Source organism: Wyeomyia smithii, chromosome 1 (genome assembly GCF_029784165.1).
Source record: "Wyeomyia smithii strain HCP4-BCI-WySm-NY-G18 chromosome 1, ASM2978416v1, whole genome shotgun sequence".
In the NCBI taxonomy this organism is placed as follows: Eukaryota; Metazoa; Arthropoda; class Insecta; order Diptera; family Culicidae; genus Wyeomyia; species Wyeomyia smithii.
In genome coordinates this window covers 1,291,996-1,310,148 of record NC_073694.1, presented here as the reverse complement: position 1 = coordinate 1,310,148, position 18,153 = coordinate 1,291,996, and the positions used below count along the sequence as shown (strand labels likewise).

Sequence of the window (18,153 nt, the reverse complement as noted above, 5' to 3'; positions counted from 1 at the left end):
TATGATAAATTATCTATATATTTTGACAGTTTTACTTTTTTAATAATGCACTAATATATAATGCTCATATGCCTGTAATTACTGATTAATTAACAATCATCATCTGTTAGGTAAGATGTATGTCCTCTCTGTATTTTTTCTTGTTCATTACGCAATGTTACGTTCTTAGGTCTACGGATTACGATTCAGTAGGTGCAGCAAATGTGTGTTAAACTATCTTTATTGCGTATTCCAAAACATCGGCGGCCAACAAACTTTACCGAGGCCCAGCTTTTTCTTTCTTTTTTTTCTCTGTGGTCAATCTCCAACATGGTAAAATTGAGTAAGTCTGTTCGCTCTCTCGGCATTTAATTTTTATTTACTACTCGCACGATCGCGCGAGTCTGGAAATTGGCTGTATTTATGTCTACTACTTTTAAGGTTTACGTTTTTTTTTTGCTGTTTCTCTCGCGCATATAATAGATTAGCTCTCAACGGAAACGGGAAAAAGGCGGCATAAAGTTGTTCCGTCTGAAGAAACATAACTGATAATCATACCGTAATGATAATGAGTACTTTGAGTTACTAGGCGTAGGAAAAAACGGATAGACTATTATAGTAGGTCGGACAGTAAAGGCCGGCTGGTTTGTTCTTGCTGCTGGTATGCTAAACTTCCTGTATCTATTAAATAACCTCCTTGCTGGGAGTGGAGATTCCAAGCGCCTCCTCGTAGTCGGCCATTTTTTCACTCCGAGAGGATTTTTCCTTCTTGGATTTTTTCTTCTTGCGATGGACCTTTTCCGTCGCTTCCTGATCACCAGTGGACTCGTCCAGATTGGCACTCTTTTTCTCCTTTGAATGTTTCTTTCTGCTGGATTTTTTCTTCTCTTCTGCTTCGGTTGGTTTTTCGATCTCCAGCGGATCGAGCAGTTCCAAAGAACCCTCTCGGTTGGACTTGGTTGCTGCTGCGTGCTGTACTTCCTTGGGGGGTTCTTCTTGCTCCTCTGTTGATCGCCTGTGGCGACGACGATGCGACCGCTCTCGATCTCTATCTTTATCCTTCTTTTTCTTCTCCTTCTTTGCGGATTTTTCCGACGCCTCGTTGCCATCCGCATCCGCGGCACTTGGGAGATTGCGTCTCGGTTTACTTGGCGCCGTAGCAGAACTGCCTTCCACGGGATCGACCAGAAGGCCGCTAGTCTGGGCAGCTTTGACCTTTGACCGGCGAGATGATCGTTCCTCCACGATTGGTCTAAAAAGAATTTCTTTGTTCAGAAAAAAATTTGATTACCAGTAGGAAACACTCACATATCCAAATCGATGTCCAACGCCCGGTGAGGATCGTTCGGGTCTTCGACCGTTTTTTCCTCGTTGTCAGACATGATTGCACCCTCCGGCAGCTCGACCACCGTGTTGACGACATGCAATGGCTTTGGATCTAGAACATCAAATCGTTTTACTTTAGCATGCTTTCAAAATATTGTCTCTTTGCTTACCATCGCTGTCGGAATCCGTTTCGCTGTATTTAGCTTTACTGCTTCGCTTGTGTCGCTTCGACTTCTTTTTGCTTTTTTTGCTCTGCTGCCCGGCTGCCGATTTGGTAGACTTGGATTGCTGCTGCTCCAGCAAGTATTTGTCCGACCGCTTAGTGGCTGTAACATACAAAAAGGATGAAACCCCGGTACAGAAAACAAAAATAAAATAAAACAACTTACAGACAATTTGAAGAGGAACTTCCAGCGCAATTTCCGCAATCGGGATTTCTTCGTAGTTCTCCGACGCGGTATTTTGGTAGTCATCTTGATTGGGAGTAATCTTTTTCGTTGGTTTGAGATAGTTAGGATTGTTCGATTGTTCCTGGATACGAGCCTCACGAATCTGAAAATTAACAAAAAATTAGCTCTGAGCAAAAACTACCTAATCAGTGATAAATTTTACCCTTTCCAACTCTTCCTGGCTTTGTTCCGTCTTGCGGTAGGCCTTGTGGTTCCCATTCGCTTCGTGATCTTCGTACGGTTGACCGAAGAGGGAAATTTTCTCCTCGTCACTGGATTCGCTACTCGACGGCGGTGGAGTATTAATCCACGCATCCAAATCTAATCCCTCCGGTACCTGAACCTTATGCTGTGCCTTCGGTGCTACTGGATTCAAATCACCCTCGAACAGTTCGCGTATCTCCCGAATCAAATCCGCCACATCTTCTGGGATCGAGGGCTTTCCTAGAACTTGTACTTCTGGCTCAGCCGACGCACCGATTTCCGGGATAATCTCCGACTCAGATGTTCCGTCCAGCTGATCCTTCAACATCTGTATAATCATAAAACCCGAGCTCGCCCGTTCCTGTACTTCAATGTCCCCCGAACTTAGGAAAACCGTAAGTCCTTCAAGCACCATTGTGCAATACTTCCGGATATCTTCCAAATTATCCTCCTCCAGACAGTCGTGCACCAATTTGGAAAATAATTTCATAGTGTTCTGCACGTAGACGGCCTGAATATGACCGGGCACCTGGCGGGGTTGCAGTAGCGTGTTCAGAGTCTGCTCCGGATTGTCCAGATGATTCGCAAATTCACCGACAATAAAAGCCGCCGCGTAGAGCACTTCGTGCATGGTACTGTTCTGAGATGTAACTGGATAGGACGCCAACAGGGAGGACATTTCGTTGACCGCAAAAGTACGAACGGCTTGCACACGGATCGCAACATCCAACAACTGGGTGGCGATCACTTTACCGTGCTTCGAACCAGCCTCCAGCTGGATCAGTTCCACCAGTACGGTCAGATACCACTCGAAGTTGGTCACGTACTGGTAAGATCCCTGGGAGCATATTTCGATCACCTTGAAAAGCAGCTCATCGCGATATGCGGAGCCCTCGGCTCGTTCCATATGCCCTAGCAATCGACGCACGATTTCCATCAGATTTTTCTTCGATACCATTCCGTACAGCAGATCGAGAGCCCGTAGTCGAATCGATTCGTCTTTATCGTCTAGGCAGGCCAGGATCAGATCCTTATGCGCCTGTACGCTCTTCGGGTGGGTTTTAAGGATCTTGGACATCGCCAGTAAGCCCAGGTATTTAACTGTGTGGAGTAAAATAAATGGTGTGAAAAGCTTAATAGTGGGTGGAAATACTTACGATTCTGATCCGAATCCTCGATGAGGATACGCAACTTCTGCACGCACAGCTGGATGGAAGCACTGTGGTTCGGCATTCCGCTGCTGATGCTGATCAGCACCGCGATCACCGTGTTGATGCACTCGTACAGCAAACTCATCGCCGAAGTGCTGTTAGTTGTATGGGAGGGAGAAATGGAGCAAGTAAAGATTGAAGTTTAGAAAGGAACGGTATGACGGATTCTCTTCTAAGCGTTATTAGGTTTGAGTAGCTCGAGAAAAAACTTACCAATGCCGATGGTGTCTTTCAAATATTACTTTAAATGTGTGATGCTTAAATTTGTTTAATTAAAGCTGTTATGTGCATCATGTTCAAATATGATCATCACCATTTTAACACTACAGCCGTAGGTTATGGGCCCAGAAGCAAAATGCTCATTATGCCCCAGTGGGGTGCTCATTGTGCCCAAAACATCGACTGATTGCTAGTTTTTGATGCATGAATCTTATTTGTGTTTTTCACCATTATACGATAAACTTTTCAATTTGTTAAAAGTGTACCTTTAATTATAGATAGTTAATTCAAGTTTTGCACTGGAGACAGCTTAAAATTTTTGTCGTTTTCCATGCTTAAATCAGCATCCAAGTTAGGGTGCTCATTATGCCTCTATTCCCCCTACAGATCATTTATGCTTCAAACGAAGTTCGTGAAGTTAATAATCAGAATTTATCGATAAAACGACAAGAAAAAATCCCCATAAGAACTTCATAATGAGAAACAATGGTTATGTAACTTAAGATCTTCAGTATAGAATATAACAACCGTGAGCTTCGATCACTATTTGAAGGCGATTCGGAATGGTCTCTACCAAATTCTCTAGGTGTTGTGGATTGATATCCCTCCAGGCTCTTGCCAACGACGTAAAGTATGTGTCCTCGTTCGCTACGCAAGATTTGTCAACCTTATTGTCCAGAATTGCCCAGAGATTCTCGATAGGGTTCCAGTCTGGACTTTGATCAGGTAGTTCCACCCCCCTGACACCGCAATTTTATTACCTGTAGTTTGACAACAACCCCATTATGACGAACCCCTCAACAACAATGGTCGTACAGGGAAGCCAGCTGACGTGTTCTTCACTTCTGTTCAGTGTTGCCTAATCTGCCGATATCGCTGTTCATAGCAGCGTGAGGTTATTTAACAGGCCATTTCATTCCCACATAGGCAACTGCGCAGGCTAACCGTTGGTTTTGTCTCACGCAGATTTTCATTATTGATGGCGAAGTGGTTGAGCTAGATACCGTTTATTTGAATCAAGTTTCCTACTCCAGCCCAGACAAGGCAGCCCCAGACCATGATGTTTCCAACACCGTGCTTTATCGTAGGCTGTAGATGACGATCCTGTAACGCTTCACCTGGTTTTCCCCCGTCGTTTCTGATTGAAGATCTTAAACATCCATTCGTCAGTCCACAAAATACGTTTCCGAAGATAGTTGTTTAGATAGTTTGCATGCGAACTTGCTCCGTAACCCGTGTTCGGACCCTGAAACTGGAGGTTTTCCTTGATGGATCAAATGGTCACCGATGATTTGTTTCTCATTTCGCAGATGATCATTGTATCAGTAGAAGAACCTTTTTACGCACACATTTTCTGCGTGTTTTGTCAGCCACAGATCCGAGTTTCTTGTACTTTTTCCAGATTTCCTGTAATTGTAATTTTCCGTTGGGATAGGTTTTCCTTAGATCGGACCCATACTGACGCGACTTGCGTTGCGATGACGGTTCGCCTTGCCGTGGGTTAATGTTCAGCCCTAAGAAGAACTGTCGCCTTCGCAGCGCAGGCTGCGCCAGGATGTTCACGACCTTACAGTCTCCTACTACCGAATTTCAAATGGGAATCGAAATTTGTTTACCTGTCATGCTTCTTTGAAGTGCCAACACTCTTTTCTACAATGAACAACTAGGCACAGCTTAAGTCGAATGTAAATACTTACTTTACCAATCAGCTCCAAGCCGACGTGTCCCTCGCTGTTCGAAGAAGTCGTCTCTATTCATTTAGGTCCATGTTTGCAGCTCCCCAGCCATGTCGTCTGTGAAGGCTACTTTATTGAGCAGATTTGAACGAATGAGTGATTCTCCCAGACTACCGGTCTGATCAGTGTTTTGTAGATAGTCAATTTCGTGCGGCGGCGCATGTCATTCGAGCGTAGGCACGATTTCCTACCATGATGCGTCGACGAATTTCTCTGCTGGTGTCATCGTCAGCAGTCACGAACAGGAACACAAACTCGTCTACCATCTCGATTTCATCACCGCTAATATGAATTCGTGGTTGGAAGTTGATACGGTCCTCTCAGGAACCTCTTCCTTTCATATATTTAATCTTTGATGCGTTTATGGTTAGTACAAATGGTCAGGCTTCATCCTTCAGACTGATGTACGTTTCCGTCATCTTCTCAAGCACGAAACCTTGAGATGTCGATGTCGATGTCGCTGGTGAAGCCAAAAACCTGAACGGATCACCTGAATATCGTGCCACTCGTGCCAATATCCGCGCATTCTTTTACACCTTCCGATATTAAATAAAGCACTAAAATTCCTCGTCGAGATTCGAAGGGACTCGAGAGTTCATAAGAAGCAGTTAGTGTTTGCAGCTGGGAAAACGAAAAATTGGCGAACTGAAAATATGATAGACTTGGAAAAATATACCGCATTCAGACGGGACCCGAAATTCAACTTCGCACATCACCCGATCCATCGTTGACTTGCCAACCGTGTCAGTTTATCCGGAAAACCGTAATCGTGCATAATCTGCCATAGCGTAGGCGGCGCTCAGCAGCGTGATTGTACGGTATTTGCAGCAATCCAGCTTGTTGCCCTTTTTGTACCCTCTGTACCCTACATCCATTCCGCCGGTACTATCTCCTCCTCCAAAATCTTGACAATAACCCCCGCTTTAGCCACAACTGGTGGGAATAGGTAAGCTCCAGCTGCTTTGTTGTTTTTCAGCCGGCCGATCTCCTCTTTCACCTCTTGAAGGTAAGGGGCTGGAATTCCGTCGTTATCTGCGGATACACCGAGACAAACTGTTACTTCGTCCACGCTCTTTGCTACATCGCTGTTAAGGTACTCGTCGTAGGACTGCTTACACCTTTCGGTCATCTCACACTTTTTCGTGAGAAGGTTGCCGTTTGGGTCCCTGCACATGCCAGCTTGTGGAACATAGCCTTTGCGGGAGCTTTTCAGTTTCTCTTTGGACTTTTGTGTGTCATTTGCACGGTACAGTTCCTCCACTGCCTCGCGATCTCGATTTCCTGCTGACGCTTCGTCTTCCGCAAGACTGAGTTTTGCCTATTCCGGTCTGTTGGTATCGTTGCACGTTCGGTCTCGTGCGGTGTTGCAGCAGTCTCGCCCGTGTTGCATTCTTGTCCTCGACTAACTGTTTGCATTTGCCGTCAAACCAGTCAATTCTATGATTCGGAGCTCTAGTACCTAGTAGCGCTACAGTAGTGTTACCTATAGCGGATCGGATGCTCCTTAAGCCATCTCTAAGAGCAATCTCTGAGAGCGCTGCCTCCAGCTGCTGCGCGTATTCCTGTGCAACCCCGACGTCCCGCAGTTACTCGATGTTTGGTCGCGGCGTTTGACTTCTGTGGGTATTTTATACCGTCGAGAGTTTTGGGCGCTTGCAGACGTCGATTAGAACGGGATCGATTTGATTCTTTATCTGTTGGTCAGGTGATCTCCACGATATCTTTGCGGGGGAAGGTACTTCGGACTACGATACTACGGGTTGTATCTGGCCCGATTATCGGTTTGTACATTGCATCCGCATTCATGTCCCCAATGACGAGTTTTACGTCCCGTCGTGGGCAGCTACCGTAACCTGCTTCAGCTGTGCGTAGGACACTTCTTTCTCGTCATCGGGACTTCCTTCATGTGGGCAGTGCACGTTGATAATGCAGTAGTGGAAGAACCGGCCTTTATACTTAACTTACACATTTTTGCGTTGATCGGCTGCTACTTCAACACGCGTTGGCGCATCTTGCCCAGTACTATGAAGATAATATTTTCACTTATTTCGGCTGGCTGCCGTTATTTCTCCCAGCTCATTATTGACAGCATGGTCGCTGGTATTCATGGAGTAGAGCCGTTTTAGGACGACAGAAAAATACAATCGAAACCTTTATGAAGTAACGGATCAAAACGTACGGTTTTCATCTGAAGGTCATATCATAGACTAAGACGGCTTAGGTCCTGATTTAGCGAAGACAACCGCAATTTTGCAAATTTTAAGCTTCGATCGTATCTTGGAGCTATCAGTTCTTAAAGGCGTTTTGTCAAGCAGATGAAAGAACTAAGATCACCCATGGACTATTTGCCGAAACAAAACGGAATGGACTGCAAACTGACTTTAAGGTTTTGTTATTATGCATCGTTTCCCGAATGGATCAGTGAAAACTATTTTGCGCATTTAAAAATCTCTATCTTCCGATACATTATTCACAATTATCAAGTCTTTTATAAATATACAACACTTTTATAAATATACGTAGATGAAGGCGAATACTAATAACGTTCTTTGAAAATATCGAAATATTTTTCTTTGAATCAAAAGACAGGAAAATTGATAATTCTGACCAGGTTGCTTTGATCGGAATAGTCAACAAGCGCACAAACATCGAAAACGTACTGATTTTCCCACTGGAAAGTTCCCGAGCTACCACCAACTACTCATCTAGCATAACACATTCTACAAGGAAACAACACTTGCCTATGAATTAAATTGGTCAGCGGTTCAATTAGCTTTTTGCCTAGTCGAGGTTCTAGCGGAGTCAAAGCACCAAACTGCAATGGGAGAATGGTATGTTTTCATTACAACATAAAAACAAACACAACACACCGCACACACGAGTGCGCCTAGCGGTAAGATAGCAGCAGTGCATGCTGCTGCATTCAGAAACCTGGAAATCAACTCAATCAAAGGATGAGTCAACTTTCTGCCGAGTGCCGGTTCGATTGTCGTCAGGCTGGCAAACTTGTGTGAAGAAAATCATAAAGAAATCAAACGAAACCGAAGTGAGGGATTAAACGATGGGGAAAATTTGAACATACCAGTTTGATAATCTTGATCAGCATCCAGTTGTTGGTGGAAGTGGTCATCAGCTTGAAGAAGATCGGCGCCAACGAAAGGTAGTTTTTCGGATTCTTTCTTGCTAGCTCGCAGATGACATTCACGGCCGCTGACTGGACACCTGGGTCGGGATCCTCGAGCTTTTCCTTCAGCTTGGGGAAGGCAGGTCGCAGTGCCTCCGGATAGCGGAGGAACACTTTGTACATCATGAGGACCGCCTTCATGCGCAGGTAGGGCCGTGTGGAACTCATCTAAAATATATTACTTTATAGATTGGAGGAAAAAAAAAGAACTTAATTATGAGACTCACCAGGGTCATGATATCATTCGCTAGATCCCGCGATAAATCGCCCGATATGAAACAGCTGAGGCCGGACAGTGCCACACCGGCATCGTACTGATTGGTTGAGCTGAGATCCTTCCGGACCATATTGGTGGTCAGCATGAGCAGTTCGCTGTCCGGGTGGAAACACTGGCTGGCCGCCAAATAGCCAATCCTTTTGCACGTAAATCGATTCGAGCTCATTACCTCGATGATGTTGAAACCGGCCCAACTAATATCGTAGCCGCACATCTGCAAGTAGGTCAGTTTTGCAACTGCGTTCGCCTTCACGTTTATGTTATCCTGTCGCAGCTCCTGCTTAATCTCCTCCATGCACTGGGCAATATATTTCGCCTCGTTATCCTTATTGTTGCGGATACCCCGGACCAGGTCCGTGAGATTCTTGTCGAACATCCGTTCGAAGTTTCCCTTCACCTTCCGTAGTGCCATTGCGGAACCAGCTGCTACTACTAGATTTAAGTGGAACTGTTTTGCGTTCTTCGTTAGCTACTTACTCTTCGTGTTTTTTTCCTCCTCCTTCTCGTTATGCTGACTCGTACACAGGCTGAGCCTTTCTTTTTTCTTCCATCAGCAGCTTGTCTCTCTGCGGGCCTACTGCCGCATACTGTTGGCCTCCGTCGTTTTGTTTGTTCGTTTGGTCAATATGGACGGGATCGGATCCGGTGCAGATTGGCCACCGTTCGCAGCTATAGACTGCAGCTTTCACGATAAACAGTCAGCAGCGAAAAATTGCCTTTGACTCTCTCTCACACACGACAACTCGCACGCAACTTAAAACCCAACTCGCGAGCTCATCACCAGGGTTGCCACATTTAAATCTGTGTTTTCCCTTGAAAAAATCTGAGCATCTGTATCTGGAACAGAAATATCTGTAAAAAAAATCTGTATTGTTTAAACATAAAAAACTTTGTATTTTTTAAGTTTTTATGGTACATAAACGAAATTTTCAGCTTAAAATGTGTGAGGAGTTGAAAATATGTTCAATTTGCTTAATATTTAATGAAATAAAATTTGGATTGTTTTTAAAAATTAATGTCAATTTCGAAAAATCTGTAAATCTGTACTTTTCGACGAAAATCTGTATATCTGTATATACAGATTCTGTACCGTTACTTCGGCCAAAAATCTGTAAAATACAGATTAATCTGTACATGTGGCATCCCTGCTCATCACATAAGACAGTACGTGTCATTTGGGCTTCTTATTGTTTTTCCTTATGGTTATGAATTTCCCTTGTGAAAAAATTTCGATTTTCGATACGAGTTGGGCAGTGTTGCCGGAAAAGTGGAACAGGTTAAAATTTAATACAGCAGAAATTCGTTGGTTGGAACACAACTGCCACCCAACTAGCGAATCGTGTTCGTTAGTTGGATGAACTGACAACTAATTTCAAATAAAGTTTATTAATAAAAGGTATCAAAAAATTGTTTACAATTTTATTATCAATTCGCATGAAAACGAAATGAAAAACAAAACTTCTTCAAGTTCAAATCCGAAATTCATGATCGGTTTTTGTTGCGAATATTTGCAGAAGTGTAGGTTCCAGGGTTTTCATGTCATCAAACAATCGCTTCAGATATGCTGACAATGTTCCGTTGGGCCCAATGTTCCTGCTCGTGCTACATTTCCTTACTGGAGTGTCCAATACTTTCAGTTTATTGGGAGTAAGCTGAGTGTTGGGCAGGCATTGAACAACACACTTAAATTTTTTTGCCGGGTCTCGGTAACTTATTGCCGAGAACGGCACCACTGAGTGCTCGGTTGAAAATATAATGACAGCTGTCACTTTTTATCGTAAATCTCGGTTCAACCTAACTAAAATTCCGGCACAAAATATTACTACCGAGATTTCGGATATTTTGTGCCGGAATTTCAGTTGGGTGAACCGAGATTTACGAAAAAATATAACAGCTGTCATTATTTTTTTAACCGAGCACTCAGTGGTGTCGTTCTCGGCAATAAGTTACCGAGACCCGGCAAGAAATATTAAGTGTGAAGGCAAATTCAGTACAAACCGTAGGAAAATGATGGAATACTAAAAAATCCGTTCAAAACGGCTCTGAATAAGTTAGTTTAAGAGCATCAAATGCTGTCTACGTTATTAACCTGCAAAGATGATTTTTCATGTGAAACTACGGTCACGACCCAAGTTGCACAGACTGAGTTTTAATTATTTATTTATTTCTGGTCGCATTGATTTACGAGTTTTAAACTTTTTTTTTATCAATTCACAGGTTTCAAACAATTTTATTAATGAACAAAGAAAAAAATCACTTCACTCAGTAGTGAACTAACTGGCAAAGAATGACATTAGACGAAGCAAATATTTGCCTAATTTTTCGTTTAATTTGATATAACACAGCAAGCAAATATTGATCGTCATTTCGAGAAAATATTTGCTTCGTATAATGCCCCCATTAAAGCTGCTTCACACTTTGACGACGTAAGTTTCGTGTTTTGATAGTATATGAACTGCCTATAAATGCATAACAGTCTCATGCAATTTCTCATCACTTTTTGCTTAAGCCTCACAAACTTCTTCACATACCCGGTGCTCTCACACCTACACACACACAAACACGCGCACACATACACACACACGTTACTTACACATACACACACACGTTACTTACACATACACACACGTTACTTGAACATACACACACACACGTTACTTACACATACACACACACACGTTACTTACACATATGCACACACGTTACTTACACATACACACACACACACGTTACTTACTCATACATACACACGTTACTTACACATACACACACAAACACGCACACACTACTCACACATATACACACACCCACACATACACACCCACACGCTACTCAGCACACGCTTGATATACGACACACTATACCTACACTATCGGCAGCACCCAAACGGCTTCCAAGTCTTCCAATGGCCTTGGCGGTCGACCAGGGAATGATCTTCTCTCAACACGGAAAGTTTATAGCGTCACTAAAGGGGAACTTGGGTGATTGGGGTAAGAACCAATCACGTGGAAGCATCTCTGCTTTCTTTCTTCGTCGCTTACTATGGGTGATGAATGCGGCATTGCTAGCCAATGATTGAATGCGTGAAGTCATTTCGTCTATGTTTTTGAAGTCTGCGTTAGGTAAATATACCAATGGTATGAAAAATGTATGTGGATATTCGACCTTTAAACTTTTCCGCAATTTTCACGCAGTAATAAGAAAATGGTAACTAAAATGATCATGTTATACAAATCTTGTATATTTTAGCTTTCCAACGGTATATAAACTATTGGAATCGGAACAGTTGTTTGAGTGCTATTAGCATCTAAAATCTTCCATTCCGCCAACCAAAAACGGTACATGTTAAATCTAGTTTTCATAGAATGTACCTTAGTATAGTGAAGAAAGACGTAGTCCCACGTCAAAACTTTTTTTTGAGCTCATGAAAAACATTTCTCAATCAGGCGTTATATACCTTTTTAGTTTTCGAAACACCGATTTTTTATTGTATTATCCTTTACAACATCTTGAAACATTTTTAAAAAATTTCATGAAGATCTGAGCAAAAGGAAGAAAGTTAGAATAATTTGCAGCGCGCTTCTTCGCATAAGCTAAACTTGAAACTTTATACGCGTTTATCTCGGAATGGTGTTTCTCAAAAAAAAATAAATGACTTTGCCGTGTTTACGATTGCGGCGAAACTACTGAACCGATTTTCTTCATCTTTTTTTTAAGGTTCGTTCTTAAATTTCTCGGTCGCTAAATAATCGATTTTTGATACACGAAGCTTAACTTTGCCGAAAAAAGTTTTAATGCAATTTTCAGCGTTTAAAACATGTTTTTGACGTTGACTAACGTCTATATCGAAGTTAGGCCCCTGAATTTGAAAATCTAGTAATTCAACCAGAGAAAACCAGGGAAAAGTGGTCAGGTTTTGAGCGCTTATTTTGCAGTCATCTATAATCAGGTTTTCGAGGTTTTGGCATCAATCGATCAGAAATTCTTTTACGGTTAAATTTATGTAACAAAAACAAACTATTTTTTGAGATACACTATTGAAAAATTGGTAATCAATATCGATTGTCTAAATCATACCGCGCAGCCAATCACTACCTCTCTTCCCAAGCACAGTCGACACTAACGGATACAATCGATCTGACTTTGTTGTTATTGTTGTGGTCACTTTCTGTTTCCGATGTTTATGCTGCTGCTAGCGGAAAAAACCTTGCAAATATGCATCTTTTTGTTGGTGTTAATTTTACGACAGCGGCCGGCGCCCCATCATTTTGATTCCAAAACTGCACCAGCGACATGCGGATGCTAGGTGATAGCAGCTGAAAGGAGGAAAGACAAGAGTACCGGTCATCTCGTGCCGGTTTTACTCGTTATGCTGGTGGCTGTTAGCAATAAATGGCACTGCAAAATACTAAAATGGCTGAAATTCTGGACGGACTAACCAAAAACAAAAATGTATTCGGCACCTGGCCCCTTTTGGTGCCTCGAAATTTTGTTACAGAAGCGGCTAATTGAATTTTCTGTTTTACCAAATGCTGCTGCAAGCGGAAAAAACCTTGCATAAATGCATGTTTGTGTTGGTGTTAATATTACGACAGCGGCCGGCGCAGCTTTCAAGAAAAATTTTTCCTTACCATTCCATCACCTATGTAGCTCCATCTTCTTTTTATTTATCTGACGAAGCCTTGGTATAAAACGTACCGTTCGAACATTTCACCCCATCAGTTTCATTACTAAACCGTACCGGCTACATACGGACGCTATCTTGAAAGAATTCTGGACGGACTGACCAAAAACATGGATATATTCGGCACCTGGCCCCTTTTGGTGCCTCGAATTTTTGTTACAGAAGCGGCTAATTGAATTTTCTGTTTTATTACAAAATGCTGCTGCTAGCGGATAAAACCCTGCAAATATGCATCTGTTTGTTGGTGTTAATTTTACGACAGCGGCCGGCGCCCCATCATTTTGATTCCAAAACTGCACCAGCGACATGCGGATGCTAGGTATTAGCAGCTGAAAGGAGGAAAGACAAAATAGTACCGGTCATCTCGTGCCGGTTTCACCCGTTATGCTGGTGGCTTTTAGTAGTAAATGGCTACTGCAAAATACTAAAATGGCTGAAATTCTGGACGGACTAACCAGTAAACGAGAATAATCGGCAACTGGTACCTTTTGGTGCCTCGAAATTTTGTTACAGAAGTTTTGTAAAAGAAGTGTTGCAATTCCCTCTACTATTTGCTTCAATGGAATATTTTTTTTTTTTTTTATAAGAATACGGTACTCAACGTCATGCGGTCGTGTCTTGAATACCACCCTCCTACTTTTTTCGGGAAAAACGTTCCCGGTTTGTACTGAAAACAAAATACTTATGAAAACAACCCGGCACACTTTTAAATGAGGTTTTTGATTTCAATTGATCTGCTGCGTCGCTATCCTAAACACCGCAAACCTCTGCCAAAAAAAAGCATTTCGAGGAAACGGCCATTACTCGCCAAATAATTGGTATTTCTATGAACAAACGTGTTTTGCGTGAACTTTCAGAAAGTTACTACTTCTATGCAATTGGACCGGTGCTAGACGCTTAAAAAGTTCCAAGTTTTGCTCTTTTTTCTCGAGCAAAAAGGTATATAACCCCGTAAATAACTGGATGCTTTGAAAGTCCTAAACGGAAAGGGTTTCGAATAGAGATAAGAATTGCGGAAAATCGTTTTCTCAAGTCAGGAAAAAAACAAGCCTAGATTGTCGAAATAACGGCACAAGAAAAAACCAACAATGAAAATGTCCTTGAATTCATTCCAGGATGGCAAATTAGCCACCAAAATAAAATAATCCAAATTAAACTCATGTTTTTTTAACAAAACAGCAAAGAATCAAGCTCAGAAAGGTGTGATAATACAAATGTGATACAAATTGGAGTTCATCCATGAAACAAAACATTGTGTGCAGCCTTATGCAACATAGTTCTCAATTTGAAAACCAGGCTGCGGTTTTCCTTGTTCCCGTTTTTTTTCGTAAAACCCAAGTCCACTGGGGTGCAAACAATCGTATAGTTAGTTTGACATCCCTATGAATTCTCGATACGTTTGACAGTTACCGTTTCGGTTTGCTGGAAAAAGCGGGTAAAAGAAAACAAGAAGAGCAAAAAAAAAATCACACACCTCATTCGCTTCGCGCATAGATCCAATTATTGTGTGCTGTATTTGTGTTGTTTTTTTGATCGAGTAAAGCGCGATAAGTGGGGTCGCAGACCGCAGCGAAATTTGTCTGCATTCCTGCGAATTGGCGAGACGAGATGCATTCCCAGCGCCAGCAAAACTACACCGAAATCTACGAGCTGCTGCGAAAGTTGTGCAAAAGCTTAGCTGGCGGCGAGCATCACGGTGAGGACAATCTGTTTTTATTTTTGCCCGGTAATGTTACTGGGTCCGAAAAGTTGGGTCTCAAAATTTGCTTATTTGTTAGGTGGTCTGCTGAAAGGTGCGACGCAGCTGATTGCCAATACGCCGAATTCGATTTCTGCCTCCGGCAGTGATGAGAACTCCATAGTAGCCCGAATCGGGCAGCATCTTAGCAGTGGGGGCGGTGGCCATCGCCAGAGTGATTGTGCCCTGTTTAACGGGTTGCACGAGCAGTTGAGTGCATATGTGAGTAATTCAGGATTATGTTCCAATTATCCTAATTGGAGTTTATTTTTAGACTGAAAGCAAACGGAGGGCGCAGATCCTGGAATTTTTGCTACTGCTGGCAGATTCGGCGGATGGTAAAGTTGGTTTGAACGGCCACGGTCAGTATTTGAGTGTTGATTTGCGTTGCGATATGAGTGGAGGCAGTTTACCGCAAGCGGGCGGCTCTCGGACGACATTCGGATCGGATGCCTGTGGAGGAGGGTTGGAGAATATTTTCTCCAGGATTGAACTGCGCAACCGATCGACAGATAATGGCGGAACCGGTGGAGGAATGAGATTGATGCCCTTCCGGGCAAGTTCGATGGCAGTAGATGGACGCAGTTCGACAACGTCCGGGGAACTGTCGGAGGAGGAGAATCAAGCGTCTTCCGTTAACCTCCAGGATCATCTGATCCAGGATGTGATCTACGCTTGCACCGGTATTCAGGGCAAGTATCTGCGTAAACATATCGTAACAGGGGAGTTTAAGTTGGATCATATCAAGGGACGAACGTTGAGTATTGGCGATGCCGGAATGCTGTTGCAGTTGGCCGAAGTTGGCCATTTCCACAACCGGGTGCTGAAGTTTACCGATCCAAAAAGCGACTGTTACATGAAGGGTAACTTCGGTCAGGGCTACATGTCCGCTTTGCAGCGAGAACTAACGCAGTACTATGGAATGCTGGCTATTCTTCAGGAAGATTTAAACCGCCAGCGGAGAGAATCAGGTGGGTTGGCAATCTGTCCTAAGAAAAACTCAAAGTTTTAACTCTTTGTTTTCTAGATGGTGACCGTTTAACGTTGAAAAAACTACGCCTCTGGCTGGCTGGTCCTATGGAGCGGCTCCAGTGGCTGGCACTGATTTCCGACTCTTGCAAAGAGCTTAAAGGGGGTGCACTGGCCACGGTCGTATACGACTACACAACCACTGGCCATCCGGAAAACCGAAAGTGTGCTCTTGAACTGCTGCGTGCAGCCTGTGTTCCCTTGCAGCATGCTCTCATTCGATGGCTGATCAACGGTGAAATCGTCGATCCGAATTGCGAATTTTTCATCGAGGAAATCGGCGAAGTTGGCTTCGATCAACTGTGGCACCAGAAGTATCGCATCCGGCGAAGCATGTTGCCGGTTTTTGTCACCGAAACGATGGCGCGACATATTCTGGTTATCGGAAAGAGCATAAATTTTCTGCGCGAGGTTTGTCAGGACAAAACTCCCGTCAAGGCGAGAAACGATCTGAAGCAGTGTTTGGAGAACAATCTGGACACTCTGTTCTCACCGGTGTGCACGACAAAGTTGCACCTGCTGATCGATAGCGTTTATCTGAACACCTCCAAGCAGGTGCTGGACATAGTTCTCGGACCGCACCGACTGCTTGATCATCTGCAGGCCCTTCGCAACTACATCCTCTTGGGTCAGGGTCATTTCGCGGATTTACTGATGGAAAACCTCCATGCAGAGCTGGACCGACCGGCGAGCGAAATCTTCCAGCACGATCTGTTTTCCATACTAGCGTCGGCGGTTCGCATTTCATCGTCCGAGCAAGACGAACCGGAAGTGCTAAACTATCTGGACGTACATTTCCTCTCCCACTACGATGGCGAATCCGGCTGGGATGTGTTCGGTTTGACGTACAAGGTAAGCGGCCCGCTGTCGACAATCTTGGAACCCTCGTTGTGCCGGTATCAAACCTTTTTCAAGCACCTGTGGAACATGAAGCACATTGAGTTCATGCTGTGCCGCACCTGGAAGCGACAAATGCTGGATGCGAAATCCCTTCGGCCCCTGCAGAAGCACATCGGTCCGATCATCCTGCGGCTACAGCTGACCACCTCGCAAATGATTAACTTCATCTGTCAGATGCAGTACTACATTCTGTTCGAGGTTATTGAGTGCTCTTGGGTGCAATTCTTACCACGGGTTAATCAAGCTAAAGCACTAGATGACATCCTGGAAGCGCACCAGCAGTTTCTGGAGGAAATTCGTATCGGTATCTTTCTGGACGACAGTTCGCAGCAGATTGTGAACACGCTGGATCACGTTTTTCACACCGTCCGAAAGCTCGAGGAATGGCAGGAGCGATTCTATCGGTTGTGTTTCGAGGAGCATGAGGCGCGTCGCGCCTTCCAGCAGCATATCAAAGCCAGTGAACGCAAGGGACAGTACGGTACCACCACGGAGCGAATGCTCGAGCGTGACGAGCAGGCAAAAACGTTCGAACAGCACTTGGCCACCCATCAAACGCTGCTGCAGGAAATCGGCAACGAGTACGATAACTTCGTCGGCCAGTTTCTGTACCAGCTGACGATTTCTACCAGCGAAACGTTGCGACAACTGGGCATGCGGTTGGATTACAATGAGTGCTACAAGCATCGGGACGGCAGACTGAGCGTCCCGCTCACGTTCCAGCATATGCGTATGAGCATGGCGGCCAACAGTTTCCGCTCGAAAAAAGCCTCCTCCAGTTCGATGCTCTACTGACGGCAGTATCTTGTTCCGGCGAAAGCAACGGTTCACAGCTGGCAGGCACTGCTCCCCAATACTCGTACTCTTAGCTACTACAACTGTTGCGATCTGATGTGAGCGCCTGAAGCGTTCCGCAAGCAGCAATCAGTTCAGTAAGCGAAATGTTGCCAAGTTTGTTCGTTAGTGTCGATTATATTGAGAATTAAAACTGCTAGAAAAAAAAAAGAAGCAATAGAATAGCCATTTCACTGTTTGCAAAATAAACGCTTATAAATAATTTTTTTCGAACATTCTTTAGAAAGAATTTACTATAATTGTTGGTTAGATTGCGTTTAGCGTGGCACTAAAAGCGGTGCAATTATTTAAACTGCGACCGTGGAAAACGGTGTAGCGAAAGATAGTGCATCACGTTTTCATTGCTTTTTTTCATCCTTCAA

General features: G+C 43.7%; 2 protein-coding genes across 6 annotated transcripts; one reads left to right on the top strand and one right to left on the bottom strand.

The window, feature by feature from the left end:
- LOC129730745 (AP-3 complex subunit delta) lies at positions 1-9,364 on the bottom strand. Of its 5 annotated transcripts, none has more exons than XM_055690324.1 (10): positions 9,063-9,364; positions 8,536-9,014; positions 8,207-8,476; positions 7,866-7,939; positions 3,116-3,264; positions 1,918-3,059; positions 1,695-1,857; positions 1,476-1,631; positions 1,288-1,417; positions 1-1,231 (listed from the first exon to the last, which is right to left on the bottom strand). In XM_055690324.1, exons 2-10 carry the CDS (start codon positions 8,995-8,997, stop codon positions 664-666), a joined length of 3,114 nt encoding a protein of 1,037 aa, XP_055546299.1. In that variant the 5' UTR covers positions 8,998-9,014; positions 9,063-9,364; the 3' UTR covers positions 1-663. The 5 variants fall into 5 exon arrangements, with proteins under 5 accessions (XP_055546299.1, XP_055546289.1, XP_055546305.1 ...); XM_055690314.1 differs by having other exon boundaries at positions 8,536-9,011; XM_055690330.1 differs by having other exon boundaries at positions 8,536-9,008.
- A 5,328-nt stretch (positions 9,365-14,692) lies between these two features.
- Positions 14,693-17,980, top strand: LOC129722199 (gamma-tubulin complex component 3). Its single transcript, XM_055675490.1, has 4 exons — positions 14,693-14,965; positions 15,048-15,229; positions 15,282-15,978; positions 16,035-17,980. Exons 1-4 carry the CDS (start codon positions 14,878-14,880, stop codon positions 17,729-17,731), a joined length of 2,664 nt encoding a protein of 887 aa, XP_055531465.1. The 5' UTR covers positions 14,693-14,877; the 3' UTR covers positions 17,732-17,980.
- Positions 17,981-18,153: the final 173 nt, after the last annotated feature.

Bases quoted from the DNA above. Each gene is read 5' to 3' on its own strand.
- LOC129722199 (XM_055675490.1), top strand. From the start codon at position 14,878: ATGCATTCCCAGCGCCAGCAAAACTACACCGAAATCTACGAGCTGCTG. The intron at 15,230-15,281 runs GTGAGTAATTCA...GTTTATTTTTAG, and splicing joins ACGAGCAGTTGAGTGCATAT to ACTGAAAGCAAACGGAGGGC. The intron at 15,979-16,034 runs GTGGGTTGGCAA...TTTGTTTTCTAG, and splicing joins CCGCCAGCGGAGAGAATCAG to ATGGTGACCGTTTAACGTTG.
- LOC129730745 (XM_055690309.1), bottom strand. From the start codon at position 8,997: ATGGCACTACGGAAGGTGAAGGGAAACTTCGAACGGATGTTCGACAAG. The intron at 1,632-1,694 runs GTAAGTTGTTTT...TGTATGTTACAG, and splicing joins AGTTCCTCTTCAAATTGTCT to CCACTAAGCGGTCGGACAAA. The intron at 1,418-1,475 runs GTAAGCAAAGAG...TTGATGTTCTAG, and splicing joins AACGGATTCCGACAGCGATG to ATCCAAAGCCATTGCATGTC.